At 48.7% G+C, this 27,999-nt stretch overlaps 2 protein-coding genes and 1 pseudogene across 5 annotated transcripts in view; 1 reads left to right on the top strand and 2 right to left on the bottom strand.

Annotated features, from left to right (window-relative positions):
- Window positions 1–8,792, top strand: part of B4GALNT3 (beta-1,4-N-acetyl-galactosaminyltransferase 3) — an 87,884-nt gene extending 79,092 nt beyond the window's left edge. Inside the window, exons 14-20 of the mRNA XM_016137865.2 lie at window positions 310–1,105; window positions 2,597–2,916; window positions 3,613–3,766; window positions 4,034–4,106; window positions 4,521–4,674; window positions 5,314–5,440; window positions 7,354–8,792. Coding sequence (XP_015993351.2) covers window positions 310–1,105; window positions 2,597–2,916; window positions 3,613–3,766; window positions 4,034–4,106; window positions 4,521–4,674; window positions 5,314–5,440; window positions 7,354–7,462 — 1,733 coding nt within the window. The 3' untranslated portion in view covers window positions 7,463–8,792. The remainder of the gene's footprint in view (window positions 1–309; window positions 1,106–2,596; window positions 2,917–3,612; window positions 3,767–4,033; window positions 4,107–4,520; window positions 4,675–5,313; window positions 5,441–7,353) is intronic.
- On the bottom strand, window positions 2,057–2,175 carry LOC118614759 (annotated as a pseudogene).
- Window positions 8,793–10,369: 1,577 nt separating the features above from the next.
- NINJ2 (ninjurin 2) overlaps window positions 10,370–27,999 on the bottom strand; it is an 80,484-nt gene continuing 62,854 nt past the window's right edge. For all 4 annotated transcript variants that reach the window (XM_036237151.1, XM_036237152.1, XM_036237150.1 and 1 more), the window contains exons 2-4: window positions 11,950–12,181; window positions 11,235–11,419; window positions 10,370–10,745 (exon numbers count right to left, since the gene is read on the bottom strand). In XM_036237151.1, coding sequence (XP_036093044.1) covers window positions 11,253–11,419; window positions 11,950–12,181 — 399 coding nt within the window. In that variant the 3' untranslated portion in view covers window positions 10,370–10,745; window positions 11,235–11,252. The remainder of the gene's footprint in view (window positions 10,746–11,234; window positions 11,420–11,949; window positions 12,182–27,999) is intronic.

Raw genomic sequence — 27,999 nt, 5'->3', positions numbered from 1 at the left:
GGCTGGGACCATTTGTTCGGTCCCTGCATATGCCAGGCACCCGCTAGGCAGTTGGCGTTCTTTATTTCACTCTATCGTCACAAAAACCCTGTGGAAGATGGATTAGTATTCCCTTTATGCAGATGAAGAAACGGGTTATGAAAGCTGAGTGACTTGCCCCAGGTTGCACAGTAAGCAACAGAACCCAGATGCCATCCCGGTCTGAAAACCCCTAATAAGAGCATCACAAATATAATCATCAGCTATCTTATATATCTTGTTAGGGAGAGGCTGAAAACTGATGTGAGGAATGGTTGTTATTAACAACAGGTTTTGAGGAAGGCCTCTTGGAAGAGTCCCAGTATGGAGAGGCAGCAGAGGAGCCCCCTGCCTCCACTGACCAGAATGGCAGGATGCCAGAGGGAAAACAAGTGCCTACCTCTACCCCCGGCCAGGGTGTCACTGACTACCGCCTCCGAAGCCTGCGGGAACTCCTGGCTGCTCCCCACAAGGGGCTGGTGGTCCCGTTTTCCAAGCAGAACTCTACAGCTCCCTTCCCTCTGAGAACCAGCAACATCCCAGCCCAGCCATCAGAGAAGAGGCAGAGGAAACCCAGCCCTGAACCCACCCAAGAGACACCTCATTCTGACAAGTGGCCCCCTGGGCACCTGGCGGGGAACTTGCCTCAAGTTAAGAGGCCCAAGCCCACTGGTGACAGTCCCAGGAAGACCCTAGCGCAGTCCCAGTGGCTGAATCAAGTTGAATCATACATTGCAGAGCAGAGGAGGGGTGACAGGATGGAGCCTCTGGGCCCGAGGAGGGGTTGGCATGGGGAGGAAGAGGTGGTCGCAGCTGCAGGCCAGGAAAGACAAGTGGAGGGGGAGGAGGAGGGAGAGGAAGAGGAAGAGGAAGAGGATGTGAGCGAGGTATTCGACTATGTGCCCATGTTTGACCCAGTGGTAAACTGGGACCAGACCTTCAGTGCCCGGAACCTTGACTTCCAAGCCCTGCGGACTGACTGGATTGATCTGAACTGTAACACATCTGGCAACCTGCTGCTTCCAGAGCAGGAGGCTCTCGAGGTCACACGAGTCTTCTTGAAGAAGCTCAACCAGAGGAGCCGGGGGTAAGGTAAAGGGCTCTCATGGGGCTGGGGCTGAGTCATATGGCAGCCTGCTGGCCCGGGGTCAGGGACCTGGGGACTGTAGCAGGTTTCCCTGCTGCAGGCTTCTGGGAAGGACAAGTTTTGGGGGCCCCTGCCCCTGAAGGTGACCTGGACCAGTCAGGTCTTTGTCTCACCATCAAGCAAGGTTTTGAAATGCCCAGGTGCCGGGCCCAAGAGAAGGGCTTGGTAAATTTGGTCCCCTCTCTCAGGAAAGGAGCTAGTAAAGAGATGGATCAGATAAAACTGAGGCTAACAGAGACCAATTAAGATCCTAGATATGGGCTAGAAGGGCCCACTGTCTGATTCTAGAATATTTTCATCACTTTTGAAAGAATCCCTGTACCTAATGGTGGTTAATTGCCATTTTCCCAGTCCCTGGCAAACACTACTCTATTTTCCATCACCATAGATTTATCTACTCTAGACATTTCATATAAAGGGAATTATATAATATGTGGTTTTTCGTGCCTGGCTTCTTTCCCTTAGCAAAATGTTTTCAAGGCTCATACTGTAGAATGCACAGCATACTCCAGTCCTTCGTATTGCTGCATAATATTCCATTGTACATGTATACCACATATTGTGTATTCAGTCATCAGTTGATTGACATTTGGGTTTCTACTCTTTGGCTCTTGTGACTACAATGCTGATATGAACATTTGTGTATAAGTTTTTGTGCGAACATGTTTTCAGTTCTCTTGGCTATACACCTAGGAGTAGAATTGCTGGGTCATATGGTAACTCTATGTTTAACATTTTGAGGACCTGCCAATCTCTCTATCAAATCAGCTGCACCATTTTACATTCTCATCAGCAGTGTATGAAGGTTCTAATTTCTCTATATCTTTGTCAACACTTTTTTTTTTTAAATAGCCATCCTAATGGGTTTGAAATGGTATCACGTGTTTTTTACACCTATAGTACCCTGTCTTCCTAGGTGGTCTCCCATTCAAGCACTAACCAGGCCCAACCCTGCTTAGCTTCCAAGATCAGATGGGATCGGGCTTGTTCAAGGTGGCATGGCCATAGACTCACATGTGGTTTTGATTTGCATTTTCCCTAGTGACTAATGATGTTGAGCTAATCAATCAACATTTATCTAACAATCTATTGTATATTATGTACTGTTGTTTGAACAGAGCATTGTATCAATGAAGGTCAACTTCTGAAGGAAATTCATTCAGCCTATAAAGGATCTCAGAGCTATAAAAGAGTTTAGAGATCATCCCAGCTCAACAGGTGCATTTTTTTAATAGGTGCATTTTTAAAGATGGAGGCAGTGAACCCTGGAGAGGTTAAGCATCTTGCATAAGCCTCTTAGCCAGTGGCAAAGCTAGCACGAAAACCAGGGTCCCCTGACAACTGTCCTTGTAGTCTTCTACCCTTGTAGTAGTCTGCAACTCCTACAGCAGGGGAAGGACTTACTCAAGTCCCACACCCCTTCTGCCCTAGGAGATACCAGCTACGACGCATTGTGAATGTGGAGAAGCGTCAGGACCAGCTGCGTGGGGGTCGCTACCTCCTGGAGCTTGAGCTGCTGGAGCAAGGCCAACGTCTGGTGCGCCTCTCTGAGTATGTGTCTGCACGAGGCTGGCAGGGCATCGATCCAGCTGGTAGGGAAGAGGCTGAGGCCCGGAATCTGGAGGGCCTGGTTTGGAGCCCACACAACCACCGGAGACGTGTCCTGAATGCCCAGGCCTCAGAGCCCAAGCTGTGCTGGCCTCAGGGCTTCTCCTGGAATCACCGAGCTGTGGTCCACTTCATCGTGCCGGGTGAGCCTCCAGCAGAGCCTGGGCACTGTCAGCAGAGCAGGGGCCCAGTAGTAATCACGAGCACCCAGGTCTCTGCTCACTAATTCTGTTTCACAGGAACTTGTGAGAATGGCCACTCTACAGCCAGGAAGCTAAGGCTTATGAGAGAAAAGTCTTCAGTCTAAGTTTACAAAGCTAGCAAGCACTGGAGCCAGGAATAGATACTGACTTGAGGCCAGTTGCTCTTCCTGTGGTACCAGGTTTCAGGTTTGGGTGTGATAATTAACTGAGGGGTGCCTAGAGTTTATAACTGGTCTGGGGAAATATGACTTATATAGTGGGTTAGCTAGTTTTTATGAGAAAGGGACCATGTCACAGACAGGAGAATGACAATGAGATAGGACAAGAAATAAAGAATGATAGTAAGATGAACGGATTGCAGGGTTTTATGTTAGAGTGTGACGGGGTTCCTGTGAGAGAACTGATGACGAGCCCCAGCCCAGGGCCTTCTTATGAGGTGCTGCCTGGGAGGCTATGCAGGGGCAGGATGTAGAGGCCCTTTTCACCGGTGTGGTTTCCTCTGCCTTCTGTCTTTGTACTGCATTACCCCTGAGCAGAGGTCTGTTGGGGCTCCTGACTCATGCGAGGCCCAGGAGTGGAGGTGCCTGTCTTTGTGTTACCTCTGCCTTTTCCCCTCTGTCTGCCCCACTCGGGTAGTGAAGAACCAGGCGCGCTGGGTGCAGCAGTTCATCAGAGACATGGAAAAGCTGTTTCAGGTCACTGGAGACCCACACTTCAACATCATCATCACTGACTATAGCAGTGAGGACATGGATGTCGAGACGGCCCTAAAAAGGTCCAAGCTGCGGAGGTGAGGAGGTTCCCTGGCTGGAGTGCAGCCTGAACCCCACCCCACCCCCCACTTCCTAAAGTCCCGGGACTACTAGATCTGGGGCAAAGCCAGAAGTCTCATTCAGCTTTCCAGGTTCCTGGTCTCTGGCTTTTTCCAGGGGGCTCACCTGGCCATAATCCCATCCTAGGAACACATATCATCTCTACCTTTTGCTTGCTAGCTTCCTTACGACTGCCACAGCCAAGTCATAATGCTCAGCCCCTCTCTTCTTTCCTCTCGCTGCAGCTACCAGTACATGAAGCTGAGTGGAAACTTCGAGCGCTCGGCTGGACTTCAGGCTGGCATAGACCTGGTGAAGGTAAGTGGGCTGGGGGGGTCTGGGAGATGTAATCGATGTGCTTAAAGACTGGTGAAGAGGTCGAGAGACGTTTGGGATGTGTAAGGCTGTCAGCTCCTCGGGGAGGAAGGAGTCAGGATACGGGGATGGGGCGGGCATGGGGCGGTCCTCTCTGCTATGCTACGGGGCCAGTGTCAGGGTGGGACCAAACAAATGACAGTGGAGCATTTGTCCAGAGACCTTGGAGTCCATAAAGAGTAGGGGCAGGAGTCAGAATCCACTCTCTGATGCCCAGCACCGTGGAAATCTACCCAACAGTTTGTTTTGTGGTAGTTCATCATTCTGTTGGGAAAGAGACAGAGGATTGTACCAGAGAGCAGCCTGGCCTCCACCCTCGTCTAGAGGGTCTGTTCATCTTCCCACATCTGTCCCCAGGACCCACACAGCATTGTCTTCCTCTGCGACCTCCACATCCACTTCCCAGCTGGAGTCATCGATGCCATCCGGAAGCACTGTGTGGAGGGCAAGATGGCCTTTGCCCCCATGGTGATGAGGCTGCATTGTGGGGCCACCCCCCAATGGCCTGAGGGTGAGTGAGCCCTCTCCTGAGTGAAGGAAGATAGGAAAGACCTCTTTGGCCTTGGTTCTTAACCCCAGAGCTGGAAATAGTCCTGTCTATGACAGCAGCGTTACTCTTCCCACCCTGCCCTGCTGCCCCTTTGCCCACCTGGACATTCCAGAGAAGTCGCCTGAGGGGTGCACTATAGCCATAGCAGCAGCAATGATGAACACTGCCCCACCTTCCTCTTCATTCATTCATCAAACATTTATTAAGCATTTACCATGTGCCAGACTCTGTGCCCTCTGAGGATACAAAGATGGAAAGATAGGCTCCCTGAGAGGGAAATGGACAAAGAAAGCAACCAACCCTTGGCTGTGCCTTGAGTGGCTACTATTGTCAGATCCAGTTGTAGGGCTATCACCAGCCCTTGGGCACTCCCTGGTAGGACTGTTGCTTTCATTGCTTTCACTGGACCCTTACCTTAGCTCAGGAAGCTTTCCCCCCAAAACAGGCAAGGGGCTCATCTAGACGAGACAGTTTTCAGCCGCACACACCCCTATCCTCTGTCTTTCAGAAAAGGCTCTAGGAATACAGCCTGGAAGCCTTCTTTATTCTTTCTTCTTGGACCCTGGCCCACCTCATCTGGTGCTTCTTGTCTGTCCGCAGGCTACTGGGAGGTGAATGGATTCGGACTGCTTGGCATCTACAAGTCAGACCTGGACAAGGTTGGGGGCATGAACACTAAGGAGTTCCGAGACCACTGGGGTGGGGAAGACTGGGAGCTGCTGGACAGGTGACTGGGAAAGCAGGGCATCTGAGACATCTGCTGGAATTTATCCATCAGGCACTTTGGGGTGGGAAAAAGGCTAGAGCGGCCCTGGCCCCGTCCCTGAGCTATGGATTCCCCGCATGCAGGTAAAGAGCACTGGACTCGGAGGAAGCTCTACCACATACTGGGGTCCAGTTTCTGTGTCTGTTAGAGGAGAGGATGCTGCCTCTGTCTCGGTCACATGGCTGGGTGGAAAGTGCTTGTTAAACTGTCAGAGGAAAAGCAAAAACTTGATCTGTACAAATGTAAGTGATAGTGTTCTCAGCAGCAGGGGAAGCATGGGAGCACATGGCTGCCCTCCGTGAGGACGGCCCTCTCCTCCCCTCTGCAGCTGCCTAGGGGAGGAGGCTGAAGTCATGGGATAGATAGCAGGGACTGGCAAAGGGTCAAGAAAGACTTTGGAGCCAGCAAGAGAGACCATGTGGACCACAAAAGGGGAACAAGCTATCCAGGAGGTTTTGGGTCCTTGGAAGCCTGAGGGACAAGGAGTTTGGGGGCGGAGGAAATAGTCACTGGTATGAAAAGCCCCAGAGGAGAGGGAGAACATGGGACAAGCCATTGGGCTTGGCGAGTGAGCAAGGAGAGGGTACTGGAGCGGGGGGTGGCTGGGCTGGGACTCCAGGTTATAGGGCGCTGTAGAACGCAGGGACATTGAGGAAGTGGAAGCTGTGTTAGTATGAGATTCTTCTTTAAGAAATTTGCTGCCAAGAGAAGGAGAGGGAAAGAGAACAATACCTTGAGAGTTGAGCTTAAATGGTAGGGACAAAGGAGAGAGCAGGGGAAAAAAAGAAAGGGAACAGTGCCCAGGGGAGGTGGACAGGGCAAGGTCAGGAGCACCAGGGCAGTGGGGGCCTTGACAAAGAAGAGATATACTTCTCCCTGAGAGGGCAAGAGACAGCCATCAATCATTGGGTGCCTATACTGGTAGGTGGGCCATTCACTTCCATCCCTTCATTTATTCCTCCCCAAACCGCTGTGAGTTAGGAGTAATTATCTCCATTTTCCAGGTGAGAAAACTGAGTCTTGAGAAGTTAATAAATTGCCCCAAATCTCACAACCAGTAAGTGTCAGAGGCTTAAAAACCCGATCTGTGTGTTTTTTACCTAGAGGGAAGAAAGGAAAGGAAGATGACAATACTAAGAGAATTTAAGGTGCAAAGGAGGGAGGTTGAGGGAGCTTATATGAGATAACCCGGCTCTGAAGGCCAGATCCAGGTAGATCCCAAAGTGGACCGAAGCCTGGGCTAGGGATCACCTCTATCCCTGATCTTCCTGCTGGGCTGGGAAGATCCAGACCTCTGGCACAGTTCTCAACCACCCTGTCTCTTCTGGGACCCAAGCAGAAAGAAACCTCTCCAAGTTCCAGTAACTTCCATCCTGCCCGAAGTACAGGCCTCTCTGTGAGAGGGCTTTGCATACAGGAAAGGGACAGGGGGAGGGCTGAGGACAAGGTCCGCTTTAGCCCTCTGCCTCCATGAAGCACCATGAAGTGTGCCCTGCAAGCTGAGTGCCAGATACTGGGCTCTTGATGTGTGCCAGGAACTGTGCCGAGCATTTACGTCCACTACCTCTAGTCTTCACCATCACCCTCCAATGTATATATGTCATCATTATCCTTTCTCTAGAGATCAGTGAACTGAGGCTCTGAGAGGTGACGTGATTTCCATGGTTCAGAGCTAGGATTCAAACCTAGGCTGTCTGGCTTTAAAGTCCACACTCTCTGTATTACATCCTGCTCTGCTGCCCTGTGGGGAGTGAACAGAGGAATATCAGGGCAGGGTCTGATGAAGGTGTGGAAGGGTGTGTTCCTTGGGGGCTTGGGTCTCTCTGCAGTTCCCTCCTGTGCTTCTGTGGCTCATCCTGTCCCTCCCTACTCAGGATCTTCCAAGCGGGCCTAGAAGTGGAACGTCTCTCCCTCAGGAATTTCTTCCATCACTTCCATTCCAAGCGAGGCATGTGGAACCGCCGCCAGATGAAAATGCCATAATCCCAAGGGGTGACCTGCTGGACCGACCACTTCCTGCCCCTTGACTTGTGGTTGCTTCCCCAGCACCTTGTTCACTGCTGATGGAGGCGAGGGGAGGGGAGCCAAAGCCCAGAGAGGCCTCAGAGCTAACACACCCGCTCCACCAGGAGCCGTTCCCTGACATAGAGACAGCTGCCAAGGCCCCTCTCTCCACCCTCTGGGCCTCCAGAGGAAGGACTTTGGGAATGAAGGCCAGGAGGGGCCGCTGGCTCACAATGGACAGAGATGGAACAATTCCTGGGAAGGGCGGGCGGTGCAGTTAGGTCGGGAAGAAAGAACTGCTTGTGCAACACCATCCTAATCTGAGAGGTACGTGCCGGCATCCACCCAGTGCTGCGCACAGGAGCGGTGACCAAGAACTGGGAACTTCTATCGGACATATTTTATTGGGGTTAAATATTTTTTTAAATCAGAAAACCAAAACTGTAACTGTCCAGACCCAACATTGACTGTGAGGGGCATGGAGTTGTGCATTTAGGGAGTGTTCGCACTTCCACTCCTGTGTAGAAGTGTGTCCCTCAGCCCTTGACCCAGCAGCTGATTTATAACTAGAGGAGCTGGCCCCCAGCAGAGCAGTTCTCCGCTGTACCCCAGGCTCATACCTTCCAGAGACACGCACATCTCTCCCAGGTAGCCACCGAACAGCTGGCCACCAATTAGGGCATTCACCTTACCCTCCAGGCAGTGTCATCTTCAGACCATCAGAAGCACAGAACTGGCATCATCTTCCTGGTGCCACAGAGGGGTTGGGAGATGGGGAAGTGTTGGGTGGTGGGCTCGTCCCTGTCGTTTGGGGTAAAGGCCATGGTGGGACAGGCAAGGTGGAGGAGGCGGGGAGAGAAGTCCCTTCTGTGAGCTCAGGCCCTGGCAGAGAGGAAAGATGATGTGGGTATAAGTAATCCATCGACTAAGATGAGAGGAGGGGGTGGGATTCCAGCAGGAAGAGATGAAAAGGGAAGTGGAAACCTTAAGTCCTCATGGCCCAGCTCCCCTGGACTTGCTCTCCTACAGGGAGAGCTCCAGCCTGTGCCTTGTGTGGAAGAAGAGGAAGTGGTGTGGGTGACACGGAACCATGAAACAGGGACCAGGGTGGGAAGCAGCAGGGTGACAGGTTTAGGGAGGTCTCTTCCCTACGTGGAAGGAAGCAGGGGACAGGAGGAACTGAGATATGAAGCCTGTTCAGGGAAAATAGCCCGTGGCCTTTGTAATCTAGGCCAACCTTTCTGTCACCTGATGCCCACGCACATATCTTGCACTAATAATTCCCAGTTACTTTTGCAGCTGGGGATTCTTCTACTGCTGCTGCTGCTGAATTCACCAGTGGTGCATTGGGCTCCAGTGTCTGTTTAGGGAGGCGAGCACAGGGCTTTTTGCTGTGGCTTATGGGGGGCGGGGGGGCGGGTGCAGCAGGGCCCAGGAGGCCAGTCAGCTGGCCTAAGATCCATACTGTGACAGTCCAAGAAACAGCATTTGGAGCTGCAGGGTCTACTTGGCTGGGCTCTGCATTCACTAAGAGCATAAACTTGGCATAGGGAAGAATGGAGCCCATTGAGAACCCTTGAGCTTGAAGAGAACCCTTGCCTCCCTCTTAAGAAATCGGAAAGGACAAAGACTTTTCAATGAATAAGTTGTGACTTATGGATGCCATACCTGCCCCCTGGACTGTGGCTTTTTAGGGTCCCTGCTCAGGCTTACCACCTTCGGCAGAAGGCTATAAGGAGTAGGCAAAGCTGCAATTGGCCAGCTAGGGTGCTAGTTTCCTTTCTGGGGCCACTCTTGTCCTTGGGCATTCACTGGAGGCCTGAGCCAGCCCAAACAGCCCTCCTGCTTCACTTTTGATAACAAGAGCCAGCCCAGCCTCCCTCCCCCTCCCCTGCCCTGCCCCGCCCCCCTCCTGGGCCAGTGCCTTGTGTTTGATGTTTCTTACCTCTACACCATCTGCCTTAATGGGGAGGACCTGGCAAGGGCTCTACTCTGTAGGGAAATATCTAGGGTGGGAGGAGGGAGTGGGATGATGGGAGGGAAAGTGTTAAATACAGCATCTTCTTAGAAAACAGAATGGCTTTTGTGTTTTCCTATTGCCCATCATGGTGGGAGAGGGTTGGGATGAGGGTCTCAGGGCTCATGTCTCTGTCCTTTGGCTGTCTGGCCTCTGAAAGACGTGCCAAGGACCCTTCCACACCACTCTGCACCCTTTACCATTAGTTTGGTGTCTGCTCTATGGGGGACAGCCTTTTCTGCTGTGGTTTATTCGGGAACGGACAACATTGTTCTTGTACGAGGAGCCCACAATCTGATAGATCAAGTATTTTTTGTTCAGCAGGTTGGTGGTTTCAGTGGAGAAAGGCTGGTGGGCACCCTGGATGAATAAGGCTAGATATAGGGACAGAATGGTTAGTGGAGAAAAGCCCAGGTGTGGCTTATTCTACCATAGCAGACAATCCAAAACTCCTTCCTGTTTGATCTGGGGACGCCCTGTGGATGCTTTGCTGGTGCAAACTGACCTTCCTAGTTATATTTGGTCTAGGCAAAGATCAAGATGAGTTTGTATTCTGTAAACACATGCCTAAGAGAAGGTGCTAATATGAAAGCTAGAATAAGTTTATAGTAGGTTCTCAAAAAGGATTGTGTATACATGTATCAATCTAGAGTGGACTAATGTGCCATTGATATAGCAGATGGTAATTAGCCCAAGGCATGTGGGGCCAGGAAATTTGACTAGAGCAGGACCCAGAGGAGAGGGAGCGCTTTAAAAGCCTTTTCTCTCTCCAGGCTTAGAGTTTGCTCCTTTGAGTCCCTTCCGGGACACAGATGGAGATGGCAGCCCAGATGCAACTGAAGACATAAAAATCGACTCTCAGTGGGTTTGCAGAAATATTTATAGATAGAAATAATTCTCTTTTACAGAAACAGTAAATAGGCCTGGAGCAGAGGGGATGGATGGGACAAAGGGAAGGAATGGGGTAGAGTCAGAACCAGAGTCCTTAGGCTGGGTGGCCTTGGCTTTAGATAGACACACTAGGTGTAGGAGATGCTCCCAGGAGGAAAGACATTGCCCCAGACTGAGCTCAGGTCTCTAGATCAAGATGGAATTCACTTAGACGGTAAAATAGCCCATATTCATTCAGATGCTGTGGGTAGGAAGCAGGTATCCACATTGCCCTTTCAGGAGCTCTCCCCGAAAGTGCCCATCAGCCTGGTAGGTCAGAGAGGAAAGAGGCAGAAGCAGCTCCAGACGCAGTATCTGTAGGGGAAGCAGAGAAGAGGTTGTGAGGGCGGCACTCTCAGACTTTAACGTACACATGGTTCCCTTAGCAGTCTTCTCAAAACGCAGATGCCGATTCAGTAGATCTAGAGTGGAGCCTGAGATTCTACATTTCCAGCAGCTTCCAGGTGCTTTTGTTGCTCCTGGTTCATGAACCACAGTTTGAGTAGCAAGGACTGTTGGACAATGACAAGGAGAAATTCCTTATCTCCATCTTTCCTCTTGCTGGAGGGGCAGAGTCAACTGCTAAACACATTGCCTCCCACCCTTCTCAGGCTGTGGAAAAACCCAAGCCTAAGAATTGAAGGAGAGTCCCCATCCAAGCTCTTCTCCAAGATTCCCTCCTTACTCCAGCTCTACCTTCCCCTCTTGCTTGGCAAGGATTTCTCTCTTACCCCAAATCCCCAGAGGCGAAAGAAGGGCCACCTGGGGAGCCATTGAAGCTGGGGACCTCCCATCCTTCTTTACCTGGGTCCCAAGCTGAATTCAGAGAGGATTCCTTGAGGTCCTGGCAGCCAGGGAGCCTGTCTTATGTGCCCCAAAAGCTGTAATGAAGACATTGACGACAACAGTGATGAAGACCAAGGTGGTGGAAGCATTGTTGAGCTGGTTTAGTTGCCACTGCTTTTCTACCTCATTGAGGTTCAGCCGTGCTGTGAAGAAGTGGGGAATGGGAAGTAAGGGTCAGGGTGGGGGCCACAGCCTGGAATTTCCCTCACGACCTCCACTAGGGTTCAGGGAAAGTCTGGCACCTCAGAGATATATCCATGTGTTAGATATCAATGGAGGTGGTGGTCATTGCACTAGAAGCCTTTTCCCTTACTGACCAGTGTGTGGGTCATCCATGTGGTGCTTAATAGAATTGGGATTTGGGAACTCACACTGGGTCTTCTAAGAGTGAGGATACGAGCTCACACAGAAGGCAGTAAGGAACTCTGCTAGTGAGGACCGTCATTCAGCAGGTATTGTGGCATGGCCACTATATGGAACATCAAGAGGTAGGGCGCGGTGCTTGTGATCGCTGTGTAGGTGGTCCTTGAGCCTTTGCAAGTGCAGGGGGCTAACACCAGGTTAGTGCACGGTTGGGTAGTTTGCATGTACAAATGCAGGGTGGTCTAGGGAGACACTTGGGACTTTTCTTCCCACTAGGGGTCACCAGGGCCAACTCCAGGCCTGGGCTCACCAATGACCACGAGGAGGATTCCAATGACGACCTGCAGGAGCAGAGAGATGCTGATGAGGGTGACGAGGGTGGTATAGTACTCAGAGGACGGCCCCTGCTCCAGCACCGCTTTCAGCCGCATGGCGTTGGACATGAAGAGAGCCATATCCAGCATGCTCTCTGCCACGCTCTTCTTGGTGGCGTAATGGTTCAGGTTGATGGGCTGGCTCCTCCTGGGGTTGGGGGTCCCAGGCTGAAAGGGAGAAACCACAGGCTTACCTGGGAGGCTCTAGAAGGGAAGCAGTTGAGGAACTGGAAAGGAGAGAAAGGTTTTAAAGCTCTCCCCTAACTGGGGGTGAAACCAAGGGCAAGAAACACTTCTCATTTTTATGACTTGAAAGAACTCTGAAATGATGTGATGTTATAATTTATATTTCATGGTGGGCAGGGGATACCCACCTTCACATAGCCATCTGAAGAAAGGAGAGAATTCTCAGCTGCTTATATAATGTGCCTTCCTCTTTTTATTTGCCACTTTATCTGAGCCAGGCCTGGCCTTGGGCCATTCTGTTTTCTTCCAAGAGGAAAACATCTCAGAAAACTAAAGCAGGAGCTCTGAGGCTTGGGTGGAATAGAAAAGGCTCCCCTTCTCCCAGAATGGTGCGCCCCCAAGGCAGGGTGCAAAACTTTGCAAATGGATCATGAGCTGAGTTTATATCCCACTCAGCCCCTTAGCCAGGAGCACCGGAGCTGTGCAGTTCTCAGGCACACTTGTTAGCTGTCAAACAGGCCGAAATCAGAACACATGTCTGTACACATGTACATATGCATGCAGCCGTGCATGCCAGTTGGAAGCTCTTAGTTTTTTTTTTTTTTTTCTGGCTGGGATTTATTGATGTATAATTTGCATTAGATTTAATTTCGAAATAAAAAACAAAGCTTTTAGTCTCAAGAAGTCACTAACTCCAAAAGAATGAGTTACAATGCAAGGCATATTATTTGGACCTCTGAGTTGAGCCAAAAAAGTCAGACTGGGTGCTGTAGGCAATTTGCAGTCACTCAAGAGAACTTGGGTACCTTTTAGGGAGATTTAGGAGTGGTGCTTGGGATGGATTGGCCTAGGGGAGCCCAGAAGCAGGGAGACCTGTCGAAAGGTTATGGTACTGATTTAGGGTCAGGGTGACAAGGAATTGAACTGATGTGGTAGTAAGATAGGAGAGGAATGAAGGACTTTGAGAAATGTTAACAGCCTAGGGTAGAGAAGCTACCTCAGCAGATGACCACAACAGGATATCTGTCGAGAGAGTGGACAGATGGATGGATGGGTGGATGGGGTGGGTCTCAGCAGGTTCTGGATGCTGGGCTTGTTTGGGGCCAGTTGGCATGGTTGGTTAGTGCTGGGATGCCAAGGCCAAGAACCCACAAAGACCCCAAGGCTACAACCTGTGGTCCTAGCCCATTTGGCAATGACTCCTGGGTTCAAAGGACATAAAAGGTGAGAGTCTATGGGGCAGCCCCAGTCCTCTCCACAATTCAAAGCGCTTCTGTCCAGGAACCAGGCTTCTCTGACCCCCATCTTCTCCTAGGTAATGCCCACTTCTCCTCTCCCTACTCCACCCTTTAGTTTGCCCAGTAGCCACAAACTTTGCACTTTTTCCTCCTTCCAAACCAAGCTCTCAGTTCAAGATCTGATAAATTCTGAAATTACAATAAAAGCTTCAAGGGAGAGAATACTTTCTCAGAAAATTTGCATATTAACAGTGGACAAAACCTTAAACCCAAACCTCTAGTGGTGTGCTTTGTGTGTGAGGGAGTGGATACTTGGGGACACAGAGATGTTCCCAACCCTCTACAGAAAATACTGTGATTTGTACGTTTTATTAGGGCTGACAGGCTTTTGTTGTTAAATTGCTCTTTTCCCCTCTAATTTAGGGCCCTCTTTTATTTTGATTTTTGCCAATCCAGGATACTTTTTGAGTTGGTATGGTGGTGGTGGGAGGCTCTGCAGGGCACCACCACCCCTTCCCCCACGCCCCCTTCCTGCCTCCACCCAAGCTTCTGAAGACACTAGCTCTCCAGAGTGTCCACATGGTGGCGCGCGGCATCCAAAGAAGTGACTTGGGTACCCGGGTTGCTCTGGTGTCAGGATGGTATTTCTCCCCTGAGGAATCCACTAAAGGGACAGGGTTGTTGTGAAATCTGGACCCCTTGGAGGCCCAGGACAGGGAGCCTGGTTCACGAGTCTCGTTAGGCCAAACCGAAACCCACCAAACACGTGTCAAATGAGAGTTCAAAGATAAACCAGTACTGAGATGGGGCCGGAACAGGGTGGGGAACCTCCAGGACAGAAACCTGGGGAGGGGCCTCCAGCACCAACTGCAGCATGAGGGATAATTATGAGACATAGTTATGAGACACTGGAAGAAGTTGCTTTTGAAAGGGAGAGAAATAGTTTTCTTAGTCCTTCTGGGTCAGGTTAGGTGCAGCTCTGCCCTGAGGCAGACCTCTGGCTGAAATGACCTGAGGGTCCGCCCTTATAGTCTGAGGATTCTATTAAATGAATCCCCAAATCCCACCCTTTTTGCTCACAGCCCAGGGACTAGAAGCAACTCAAAAGAGGGGTCAGGAGAGGAAGGTGGGGGTGGCAGAAGGGCGGGCAGGCAGGGTGGGCCTTCTCCTGCTTCCAGGAGCTGGCCCTTTAAGGCCCGGCCCAGGCTGGCCGGGAACAAAGGCCCGGGAATGTGGGCTGGGCCGGCATTTGGTGCCACCCAGCGTGAGTCATTTATATTTCACGGGACTGAGAATCACTGGCTCGCCTGCTCCCCTGGCCCCAGCCCCATCTGGGGCTGACTGGCAGGAGCGGCCTGAGGTCCGCCTGCTGCAGCCTGCAGAGCCCCTCTGCCAGAGCTTGCTAGAGTGGGCTGGAGGCCTCCCTTCCCCTCGAACCAACATGCCCTGCCCTAGCTCCTAGCCTCTTTCATCTGGATCCTTAGAGCAGGGGCTGGGGAGAGGGAAATGAGGACTCCTGGCTTATGGGCCCAGCTTTGCTTCTGGGTGTGTCACTTTGGGCCTCAGTTTCCTTGTCTACAAAACGGGAGGAAAATCCCATCTCTGAAGTGGGGGAAGCTATGGAAAGACTGAAGAGAATTTGTTCCTCCCCAGAATGCAAGACAGGACTCCAAGCTCTTCTCATTCGTTCCTGTCTGAGATCTGTCTTTCAATGACCCTCTGTCTCTCAGCATCTTATGTCTTATTTTATCCAACTCCACCCAACCTCTCCACTTTTATTGGAGGGCAGCAGAAGGCAGAACCAGAGACTCCAGAGTCCTAATTTAAAATGCATACACCCCTGGGAAAGGCAACCTACTCAAATCCTGCCGACCCACGACATCTGAACACCAATGGGGAATTCTGGTTGATATGAATTGTAGCAGGGTTGGGTGTGGGGGAGATGGCAGTAGGTCCAGTGTTCCGATCAGGAGTGCAGTGGGGTTCTGGGCATGAAGAGGGCATAGGTTTTTGGTGATGGGAGTGGGATGATGCAAGCAGGTTGGGGACATGACGGATCCCCACCACCACCACACACGGGTTTCCCAGTTTACCTCATTCCTCTCCCTGCCGTCATTTCCCTCCCTCTTCCAGTTCAGACTTTTCTGGGTAACAGGCTCTCCGGCCAAGTCCCAGCTCCCCAGGCCTGTGTGGATTCCAGCCCTTGAAGTCATGGATTACTCCATTGTTCTGCCAGACAATTATTTATCCCTTAATCCTTGTTGACCTATATTTTTGTTTTGTTTTATTTTTTTTCAAAACTTGATGCCTAGGAAAGGAATGCTTCTTTTAAGAGAAAAGTAAACAAATTTTTACATTGTTTATTGACATTATGGTCAGTGGGGGGAACCACAAGCTTTAGGAGATCATTCTGCATTTCTTGGAAACAAGATTTTGAAGGGATAACGGCCCTACCAAAAAGCCAAGCAATACATGGCTCAGAGTGTTTAGGACCTGGAGCAGGTGGCCAGCAGTGAGTTCCCTGTGGGGAAGGGGCCTAGAGGTAGGGATCTGTGGCAGCCAGGAGAGTATCACAGAAGGCACCCTGGACCCGGGTTCAGATCCTGGTTCTGCTACAAGCTAGATGTATGAGCAAGCCTGGTGCCATCTCTGGGCTCCTTTTCTTATCTGTGAGATGAGAGGGGTTGGAAGAAGTGATTTTTTGGGTCCCTTCTAACGAAGAGTGATCTTGGAGTGGGTAAGTCCGCTCCTCTGAGTGGAGAATTCTCTGGGTATGAGGACATTACCCTGAGAAAGGCAGAGGTCAGGCAGCTGTGGAGCCAGGCCCAGGGGCAGATCCAGTGAGTCACTTTGCCCCAGGGCATTGGTGACCTTCCAATGAGTCATTCCTGTCAGCCCTGAGAAAAGCCATATGGAAGTCTCCCTGTGTGTCAGTTCAAACTCAGGGCTACGGACAAAATAAGCTCAGAGGGGCAGTGGTCTGCTGGCCCTTCTGTTGGTCTCAAAATGACAGACTATCCAGAAAAGACAGGTCTCACCTGAAAAGGAGATGGCGATGAGCCGGGCCTTCAGAAGACTGGTTTCCCATACAGGGAAAGGGCAGATTCCAGTCCAGGAAGAGTGATTCGTTCAAATGTATAGATTTGGGTGACCTACTATGCCAATTTACTTTGAAATTAGGTGCCTGATATCTTTACTTCTCTGTCAGAATTAAGTTTGAAAGGGTCCCTGGGTCTGTCATACTGTGTACACACACAGTAGGCTCTCAGTAATTCCTGTTTACGGAGCACATACCTCGTGCCTGGCACAGGGTTAAACATGGGACACGAACTATCTTATCCAGTCCTCACAATAGCCCTGTGCAGTTGGCGAGGGCATGATAATCGTAGTTGAAAAAGCAGAGGCTCAGAGAGCCTAAGTAACTTACCCAAGGTCACACAGTGCAGTTTTTATCCCAATTCTCTATGTGCCAGAGCCTGTAATTTTAACCCCTACTCTACTACAACCCAGAAGTTGAAAACATACTCCCTGCCTCTGAGGAGTTTAGGATCTGAAGATAAAAATCTTTATGATTTTTATGAAAGAAGGCAATCGAACAGTCCCATAAAGGTACATATGTACACTTGCTAAGAGGAGGTATAACACCTTTACTGGTATGGAACTTGAATTAGGTTTTCCTAAATTTACAATGGGGCTGTGTCCTTGAGCCCCTGCACTGTTGTGGCAGAAAGGGCACTTTACCCAAAGTCAAAAGGTTTGGCTTCAAACTGGTAAGAGGTAACCTGGGAGAACAGAGTTGAGACACAAGAGACTTTTATCTGTACCTTTTGAATTTTGAATCCTGTGAATGTTCGAACTATCTAAAAAATAAATAAATAAATAAATAAACAAAAACAAATAAGTACTCCCAACAGGCAACTAGTTAAAATAAATAAAATAAAGCAGAATTTATTACTTTGTTTTACTTAGCTTCTCTATCTGTGAAATGGAAATATCTGCTGTGTTTAGCACACAGGACTGTTAAAAAGCTCAATGAGATAATGTAGGTGAATGTGCTTTGAAAACCGTAAAGTGTTAAAACAAATATGAGATGAGAGAGAAATCTCTCCCACTCAGGATTATACTCCCACCTGTGGGCCTAGTGGCATTTTAAATATTACGTCTGACTCAGGACCTGTCCCAGCCCAAATTTAGAAGACACCATTTTCCTTCTCAGTAACCCCATACTCTTTGAAATACCTCTCTCCACAAATAGGGCACCCTTTCTTCTCATCTTCGAACTGCACCAGGCCTATTTCTCAGGGAGGAAATTCTCAGACAAGCCCTCGTACACTAGGTCTCCATGCTCTCTGCTATGGCTGGGCAGTGCAGACCCTCCCAGGTGGCTTCCATCCGCCTCTCTAGCCTGGTATCCTGTCCCTCTTCCCATGGGGGAGAGGGCAGACAGCTAACCCTCAGGAGGGCTCTGCCCGTGCCAGGCTCTCTGATGCTCAGAAAGCGCTGGGCCACACCAGATTACTCACTGCTTCCTGAACACACCCCACCCTGCACTCCAGGACTTAAGGCTTTTCTTCCCATACTATTACCCCTTTCCCCCAGGGAAGCCTCCCCTCCCTTCTAGACCCCAATCTGCTTACTCTCCACTAGGGCTCTGTGCAAAGGCTGCCCTGCTCCGAGCTTGCCTGAGGCTTTGTTCAGACCTCTCTAGATGGCTCATCCAATGCCTTCTTTACTGCAACTCACAGTGCTGAGCTCAGTGACTTGCCACATTAAGTGCATAATAACTGATTTCTTAATTTGAAAGAGTTACCTCAAAGAGATTTTCAAAAAGGCAAAAGAAAGAGTCTTTAAGGGTAAGATTTCAGACACAATGGCTTCTGGGTAAAGGGAGTTGGGTTAGGACAGTCAATCTTTGCCTTTAAAATAAAAGCCTCTGGCCCAAGGATAGCCCTTTCTCCCCTGGTATCTTGCTTCAGGGAATGAATGACTCAGATTGGAAGCTACCACGGGTCTTCAGGCCAAAACCTGCAAAGGCCCAGACCCTTGAGGCCTCTGTCTGGGGCAAGCGCTCTGACGGCAGCCTTCCAGTGCCAGGAGCAGTGGATCTCGCCCTTAAAAATCAGCAGTCTCTAAAGCACCTCGAGTTGGGTGTGTTTTGTGTGCTATTCCGGTAATAACACTCAACCGGCCCAGAAATCTCCTCTGAGCCCTCGGAGTCTTACTGCGCGGCGTCAGCCCTTGCCCCAGAAGGCGAACCTGGGCTTTGCAGCTGCGGCTCTCACAGGGCACGTGGGAGACCTCCCCCTGGGAAAGCCTGCAGTGCCTCTCCTTCCACCAGGGGGCCCCCAGGAAACAGCTCGGCGGGCTCTGGTGAGCACAACCGGCCAGGGGCCAGGATCCCTTTGTGAATCCAGAAGGTTGACAGGGTTTCTCTCTAACAAAAGGGGGCTGTATAGAAACGGAAACAGAGAGTGCAGGGAGAGACGTGAAGGCTTAGGGGTTTCCATAGGAACCCCATGGGGCCTGCTTTCTCTTCCTCAGGAAGCGTTTAACACCTCCCCTGCAGGAAGTCAAGTCGCACTGTCAGTGGCTTTCAGGAAATACTATCATCTCAGTTAGGGTCCAAAGTTAATCATGGATTTGCCATATAGGAATTTCAAAGAATTTTTCTGCTCTCTCCCCATATGAACTTCAAACAAGAGTACTTTCCAAATTTGCACCTTGCTCCTGGGTGATTTTACTCTAGGGGCTCCACTTTGGGGCACCAGTGGCATTCCCCAAGCCCACCTAACCCATCTCATTGTAATCCAACTCATCTTTCAAGGGCCAACAAACTGAGCTAAAATTTAAACAATAATACCTAGATAACTATAATGCTGTATGCTAGGCACACTCTCATGAAGTAGGAATTAATAGTTCCATTTTACAAGTGAAGACACTGAAGTTCAAAGTGATTACCTGCTCAGCGTCACCAGATATCAAGGGACGGTCCCAGTGTCAAAATCCTAAAGTTATATACTTTCTTCAATATACCTGTGGTTCTCAGTGTGGTCCCTAAAGCAGCATTGGCAACAGCATCATGTGGGAACTTGTTAGAAATGCAAATTCTCAGGTTCCACCCCAGATCAACTGGATCAGAAACTCCGGGAGTAGAACCCAGTTGCGTTTTAACCAGCACTCCAGGTGGTTCTGATGCAAACTCAAGTTTGAGGGCCGTTGGTCTACACCATGCTGCCAAACTGCAGTAGTTGTCAGTGCTTACTATCTTCTAAGCTTGGTGCTACACACTTTCGCATTGATTTTGTCATTGAAATATTTTAACCCCCACTTTACAAATGAGAAAATTGAGGCTCAGAAAAGTTTTTTAATTTTGCTCAGGATCACCCAGCTCTTAAATATTAAATCTGGGATTTGAACCTAGGCGGGTTCTGGAGACTACATCCTAAACCACTACACCATACAATCTCTGGAAGCATAGGCCATGTAAACCCCTGAAAGGTAGACACTGGTCTAAAGCATGGTTAGGTTATCTATCTAGACCTTTCCATCGAATAGGATTCGGTATTTCACACCAGCAGCTGGTGTACTCCAGCAGCTCTTGTCTTCCCAGGGCGCAGTGCTGCCCAGCTTGTCGCTCATCATGGACTGTTCACAAGGGTCTGATACATTTATCCTTAGATCCTCCCCATGCCTTCGCTCGGAAGCATTTACTGAGCCTTTCTTGGTTTTGTAGAACCTTAGATTTTGTGGTGGAATCTAAACCCAGAAAGGAGACCTAAACACACGTAAGTGAAAATGACTTTCAGAACAATTAATCGTAACGCAAAATATCAACATTCTACATGATGGTGTATGTGAGTCCCATCTGTCCCCACTAGATTATATGTTTCCAAAAGGCACGAATTATTTCCTTGGAATTTCAGGCAATTCGAGTAAGAAGCAATAAGAGCTGTGCCTACAATCTCTGGCTACAGTCCAGGTGAGAAGATCTCACGAAATAGATCATATCTGACACCTAGATGGGAAAAAGGGAAGGTGGTGAATTTCCCACCCCATCCAGCCCTGCAGAGAGCCTGCCAAAATTCCTATTCAGTTCAGGTCAACGAATATGTTTTCAGCTCCTATCGTGTACTAGGCATCTTTGATACAACAAAGATCCCTGCTTTCCCTATATCCCTGTTTCCCTTATCCCTTAAAATGCCAAGGCTTAGCAGAGAATGAAGTGTATACAGGGGGGAGCCAAGAGATAAAAAGACCTTTTTAATTCCACCCCAGTAGGAAAACTTTACAGAAACAAGGACTTTATCTGTCTTGTTCAATGCCATATCCCAGAGCCTGGCACCTAGCCTGGCATGCTGAATGAATGAATGATGCATTTGTCACTCCCCATATTCATTCAGAAGGGGCTTAAGAGGCAGGGCCATGGTGAGCTGTGCTCCATGGACACCTCTTATACGAAGCCCTCCGGAGGTGCTAGTAAATAGCTGTCTTACATGGGCATGTGGACTCTTCACTCCTCTCAGTACACCAGCACAGTTTTAGAGTGTGTGTGTGTGTGTGTGTGTGTGTGAGCAGTGTCTGGGTCCTGCCGTAGACAGGGCAGGCTGCAGATGAGGAAGAGGTGCTGCCACACTCACTGGAAGAAGCCCAGCTGCGGCTCCAGGGATAGGTGAGATCGGCTCCAGGGATAGGTGAGATCGGGATAGAGGAGAGGTGGGATCAGGTAAGGGGAGTCCCCAGATCAAAGATGGCTGAGAACAGCCCTCAAGTGTCGGCCAGCCTCAAGGGTCAGGAAGATGTCTCTCATTGGCTTTAGCTAATCCAGAGAGACCTGGGTCCAGAAGGAGCCTGCCAGGAAGGCCCCACCGCCCCTGCCCTAGGAGTTCCCCTCTCTCCCTCTGGCCCAGCAGATCCGGCTTGGGTTCTCACACCCACTCTCCTTCCTTTTCTCAGGATTTGAAAGCTTCGATGAAGTGCAAAGTCACACTTTCTCCCAGTTCCAACTCCTGCACACCGAGTGGCAGCTCTGATGTTGTAGGCCAGGGTGTGAGGAGAATGAAAGTTGAGTGAATAGATGACATTGCGCTTCAGGTCAAGGGGCCTGACCGAAATGAACTTAGCTCCCATTTCTTCTCTCGGCGCCTTCAGTAGGTCAGGCAGCTGTACTTCTCAGCTCCCTCTTTTGTAAAATGAGGGGATACTACCCCTCCTCCCTCGTTGTGAGAAGCTGGTATATGGAACAGTCTATGCACATGAAGGGATGAACCACTGCCAAACCCTCAGCAAAAATTCCATGTAAGTTCCAGACCAGTTCTAACCCAAACCTCAAGGCATTCTCTAGCACTAGAACCACCATGGATGCTGAACATATTAAACAGCCCAAGTTCCAGGATTCTTACCGCATTTGTTCAGTATTTACCCTATGCCAGGCACTCTGCTAAGTGTTTTTATGCATTATCTCACTTCTCATAGAAGATTAAGTAACCTGCCTGAGGTCACACAGCTAGAGATAGGGGTGTCAAGATTTGAATCCAGGTCTGTCTGAAGCCGAAGGTCCAACTCTTTACACCACATTATTCTGCAAGCTTCTGTTTAGCTCTTTTTCTTTGCCACCTTGCTGGAAGGCAAGAGCCCTGAAGAAATCTTTCCTTTTGCCTAACACAGTATCTGATCAGTAGTGTGTGCTCCAGAAGGAAGAAAGGAGAAAAGAAAGGCAGGCAGGCTAGTCTTGCCTTCAGCCTGACCCAGACCCAGACTGGAAATACGCTTTTCTACAGCACAGGGCAATGCCCCAGGGTAACAAAGCACTTGTTGGTCACTGCTGTTCTCTTAACCCCTTTCTAAAAATACAAAGAGCATGAGCTCTCCAAGGCCACCAAGCAGCTATCCAGTTGCTCTCTGGGGTCAGTCCTGTACAGCCTGACCCTGCCAGCTGGCACCTGCTCCCTCTGGGCCCCCTGCCTGCCAGCTGATGCCTGTCATCCCTGTGAGTGTTTTTACTGCAATGCAAAGTCCAGTTCTGCAGAGGCGGGAACTCCTGAGCAGCCAGGTCCAACGTAGTCAAGTGTCACTCATGGTTAACTGTGGAACACCAGGACAGTTTCGGGGGCTTTTCCCCTACGCCCAATCACAGCAAATACTTTTTTTGCTGGGCTCCATTCCCAGAGCCATGAAAATTGAGGGCATCAATGTCTTTAGCCCCTTTTGGAGTTTGAACAGCAGCCTGGTTCGGGGATATGGATGCTGGCCTCAGAGTCAGAACACTTGGAATAAATCCCAGCACTGCCCCCAATAGTTCTGTGACCTGGGACCTCCATTAGCTACATAGTCAAATGGGAATAATAAGGTTACAAAGAGTGGCGGTATTATTCTACTTTTAAAGATATATGCTTATATGCATAGATAAATCTGGTATGATATGGACTAAGATATTAACACTGTCATCTCTTAGCACTATGATCTGAAGTATTCTTTTTCTTTTTGCTTTATCTGTATTTTCTAATTTTTCCTCAATGAACATATACAGTAAAAAAAATGTTAAACAACAACCACATAATTGTATTTAAGTATTTGTCTTGATTTACAGACATTTTAAGAATAATGTCTATGAAACTGGCTTGCAAACTTTAAAGAGTTTTGCAAATGTCAGGGGTTCTTACAATAATTTCCTCCAAGGGCATTTTGGAACTACAGAAGTGGGTAGGCAATAGTTTCCTTCCAGCTCTGCACCAAGAAACCCTGTAGTTTAGAAGCACTGTTCTGGACCTCATTGATCCTATCCTCACTGTGCAGGAAGTAGAGAGAATGATTGTCCACATGACGTTTTGGCTGAGGCAAGGTCATGGTTGTATGGTATGACAACTTGGCCTGCTCAGTGGATGACTCAGCATTAATCGAGCACCCACTGTGTGTAGTGCCTGTACTCTTTTCTGAGAAGATAGCTCAGTTTGTTTTCCAGGTAGTCCACAAACATTTATTGAGCATCTATCTATTTGGGGCAAGTCAGAGCGTGGAGGGCATGGCATAGAGATGAAAATGCAGGCAAGGAGTTTGTGATGAATTACAGGAAGGGACAGGTACCATGTGAGAGATACAAATGAAGTAAGAAAGCAGACGGGCATCCTTCTGGGGAGCTTAGTGGAGACCTCGTGAGTGTCAGTGCTATCTCAATTGGATCTTGAAGGACAAGAATTCTTCAAAATGTTCTTCCTCAGGTAATCAGAGTCCCCACCTTGGGAACCAAAAACCTAACAGGAGAGACTGGCAAAAGGTTTCTAAATGGGTATTAATGTAACCCACAGTAATTTGCAGAGCCCAAGTTCAAAATTATTAAGAATTTCAAGATGATAATGGCAGAGCATTAAACTAAGTGTGGACCCTTCTGAGTGCTGGGCTCTTTCCGAGCAGGCCCTGTGAAGCCAGCCCAGACTACCAGTAAGTGAAAGAGAAAATTATTAGGATTTATTGCCAAGAGGACCCCAGGCCTTGGGAAACCCAGTGACTACTTTACTGTTTATATCTTCAATCAAGGTTGGCCTCCAGGAGGTGAAATAAACTAGCCAAGTCTGGTTCTGTACTTAACTAGCTCTTTTTGTGGCCAGTGGAGTGTTCTATCTCTTAATAATGGTGCCCCAAACACCAGAGACTGTTGGCTCCTTTCCCAGGGGCCAGGATTGGAGAGCAGCAAAGAACATAGACGCCTTCAGTGGTGACAGTGGTGGGAAATGCTTCTCGCTGGGAAATGCTGGCCCCACCTAAAGACATTCGACTTCAAACCATGCACATTTCTGTCTGCTAGTAGGGCATCAGTTTCTGCCCTATGGCCAACCCTCTCATCTTGCAAATGGGGAAACCGAGAACCAGAGAGGGCAAGGGACCTATCCAAGGTCTCACAACTAGACAGCACTGAAACCTGAACACAAGTTTCCATAACTTCTATCAAGTGCCCTTTCCCTAACAGCCAGGTGCCTTTTGGTGCCCTCTGCACTGGACTGAAAGTTAAGGGCTTGGGGCTGCCCTCTGCAGTGGTCTTCAGGCCTCCAGGACCCTGCTTACTTGAGAGAACCACTGCGGGCCACTGGAAGACGCCATTCACTGGGTTCTGGTGGTGTGAAAGGGAGTTGAGGTATGTGGGGAAGAGGTATGCCATCCCCACCTCTAGCCCTTACTCGTGAGTAGATGGTAGAATTGCCAGGGTTAGAGAGGGGCCCATGCCAATGTTTTGGAAAAATAAGGCCAAAGGGATACAATAGATGCCAAGAGGAAATTTCTAATCCTGCTACTAACAATCTGCCAGGGTAGGAAGCTCAGCCTTTCCAATGGAGTATCTTTATCAGGATTAAAGGGTTTTGGAGTAGAGTCCCGACCCCAGACAACAAAAAAACTAAGGAAAGTCAGGAGATCAGACCTAGGATACAGGGCAGGGCTGAGAACAAACAGGTCAGGATCCAGCAGAAAGCTGCCCCCTCTGCAGGAAGCAGGCTAAGGAGCCCCAGGGAACGCAGACAGGCTGAACCCACAGTGAAGACCCCTAGGCAGGAATAACTCCAGTTACCAATTAGCAGCACACAGTGCCCTGAAGGTGTCAAACCTTTCTTTCTGTTGTAAAGGACAGAATGTTTGCACAGTGTAATGTCATAGAATTTGCACAGCTGCCTAAGGACATAAATTGTAGCTGCATATTAAGGATGGACAAAGGGAGTGAAGTCACTTTCTTAAGGCCATCTAACTAGTTATGTTTTAGAACTGAGATGGGAAGTCTTGGTCCAATGCTCTGTCATCTGGCCTCTGACTACTCTCCATTTCATCATGACTTTCCAACACTACGGCATGTCCTCCCCACCTCCATGCCTTTGTGCAGAGGTAGTGAGAGGGTCTGATGCATTGTAGGCAGGTGCATATTTCTAGAGTAGTAACTGAACATCCTGTCACCTTTGTTTGGAAAGTCCTCAGTGCCTCTCCTGGCCATCCACCCAGTTAAGTGCTTCCTTCCATCTAGGATGTTATTTCTACCTTGAGGCTGTTGATGACACCATCGATCTGATGACTAGTCTGTTGTCTAGCAGACTGTGAACTCCTTCAGGATAGGAAACTCGGCCTGCCGCTGGCACTTACTGACAAGGAAAAGTTGTTGCGTTTGTGAAGGGAGGGGATGACCTGCCCAGGCCCATTCTTTAGATATGAAACTACAGCTAACACAGTCCATTTACCAAAACAGTGTGCCATAAAGGCAACTTTACCCAGTTCTTGCATACGATGGCAACACAGGTAGGTCTCCACTTTAAAAAATCCTAGCATGTGAAAAGCCAAATTAATTTACATGAGAGCAAAATGGGAGTGGAGGGGGATTTATATTGCAAATGGATTCCCTGCGGACTCTTAAACAGCACCCTCTGCGAATATTTTTCTAATCTTAGAAGGAGGAAGCCTTCATAAGTATGACATGAAATCCAAAACCATAAAGGATCTATGACTGCATGAAAATTAAAACTATTCTATGCATCATCATCATCATCATCATCATCATCATCATCATAATGGCATATACGGAGAGGGGGGAAAATGGCATAGATGATGGAGGCTCTATTCATCCCTCTGGAGACCAAATCAAAGTTGTGATGGAAACAAGGAGAAAGCAGTAAGGAAAAACCACCTGGGATCTTGATGAACAAGCCATACAACTAGGGAGAAATCCAAGAAATCAGCCTGCAGTGGCAGAAGGTAGGATGGGGTTAGGACACGGGGCTGCTTATCTCCAGTGGCTGAGTGAGAAGAGGCTGTAGCAGTGGCAGAATCCTCTTAAAAGGGCTGCAACCGTGAGTGGATTTTCATGGTGACAGGCTTGCTCACTTTGAGCACCAGTGCCAATTCGGCTGCACGCAGAGGGCACCAGGGACTTACAGGGAGACAATGTCGGCGTGAGTGCTGATGGCCGAGGCGAGACTCACTCTGTACGGAAGTGCTCGTGGTATCTATTGTTCCCTCTTGAGCCCTCCCCACTCCCGTGTGCAGACACAGCACCATCATAGCCATGACGTCATCAAACTGGATAACAGAAGTTGCTCTGCCTAGAGGATTCCCTGAAACCTCATCTCCCCCAACTTGCAGCCCACCCAAACCACATCTAGGTATATCCTCAGCGAGTCAGGTGCTCTTTGCTGAGACTCACACTGGAAGAGACAGCTGGCCTCAGTTTCTGGTGTGACCTTTTGAGCCAACTATAAGCACAGCATGTGTGGATTGCTTGCTGAATCTTAACAGGTAGACCTGAAGGGGCACAGGTTGGAGCTAAATTTGGCCTGTAGCTGAACCCCTCTCAGGACTCTGCCACTGGACACCTACCACACAAAGCTGCACTAATAAGACTGGGAGATTTAGGAGCTTTGCTTTGTACATAGAAACAGACATGGAAAGGCAGCTAAAATCAGAAGACAAAGAAGCAAAAACTGTATGAGAGAACAGAACAGAATAGAGATCCAGGAATAATGGAGTTAGAGTTCCAGGAATAACAGATGCAGAGTTCAAAACACTGGTTATAAAGATGCTCAATGAACTTTTGGGAAGTATAGATAAATTCAGTGAGAACTTCAACAAAGAGATACAAAACATAAAAATAGAAATAGAAATTATAAAAGGGAACCAGACAGAAATTAAGAACACATTATCTGAGATGAGAAGTATATTAAATGGAATAAACAAAATGAATAAAGAAAAGGATTAAATGCCCTATCTAGAGGATGGGAAAGCCAAGGATGCTCAATCAGAATTGCGAGAGATAAGATGCCAAGACTATAAAAATAATTTAAGGAGCGTATGGGATACTATTAAGGGTCCAAATATCCATCTGCTCAGTGTAACTGAAGAAAATCAAGATGTTGAACAGCTGTTTGAAGAAATAATGATGGAAAACTTCCCTAACCTGGTGAAGAAAATGGACATAAAACCCCAGGAAGCTCAGAGAATCTCCAAAAATAGGGATCCAAAGAGGCCAACACCAAGACACATCATAATTAAAATACCAAAGTTTAAATAGAAAGAAAGAATATTAAAAGCATCAAGAGAAAAGCACATAGTTACCAATAAGGGAACACCCATAAGACTAGCAGCTAATTTCTCAAAAGAAACTATGCAGGACAGGAGGGTTTGCCACCAAATATTCAAAGTCATGAAGACCCAGGATTTACAACCAAGGACACTTTATCCAGCAAAGCTATAATTTAGAGTTGAAGGACATGTAAATAAAGATCTTCCCAGACAAAAATAACTAAAGGAATTTATTACTACCAAGCCAGTATTACATAAAATGTTGGAGAGACTTCTTTAAGAAGAAAAAACATGTATCCAAAACAGGAATAAACAATGGTAACAACTATATTCCTATCAGTAAGTACCTTAAATGGAAAAGAATTAAGTGCTCCAACTAAAAGATAGAGTGGATGAATGGAAAGGAAAACAAGACCCCTACATGTTGCCTATAAGAGACTCACTTCAGATTAAAAGACACAGACTAAAAAGAAGCAGATGGAAAAGGATATTGCTTTGATAGACCTAGAAGCTATTTAA

Source organism: Rousettus aegyptiacus, unplaced genomic scaffold (assembly GCF_014176215.1).
Source record: "Rousettus aegyptiacus isolate mRouAeg1 unplaced genomic scaffold, mRouAeg1.p scaffold_m13_p_2, whole genome shotgun sequence".
In the NCBI taxonomy this organism is placed as follows: Eukaryota; Metazoa; Chordata; class Mammalia; order Chiroptera; family Pteropodidae; genus Rousettus; species Rousettus aegyptiacus.
Note: the sequence above shows the minus strand (reverse complement) of the source record. Positions and strands in the feature narration are given on the sequence as shown.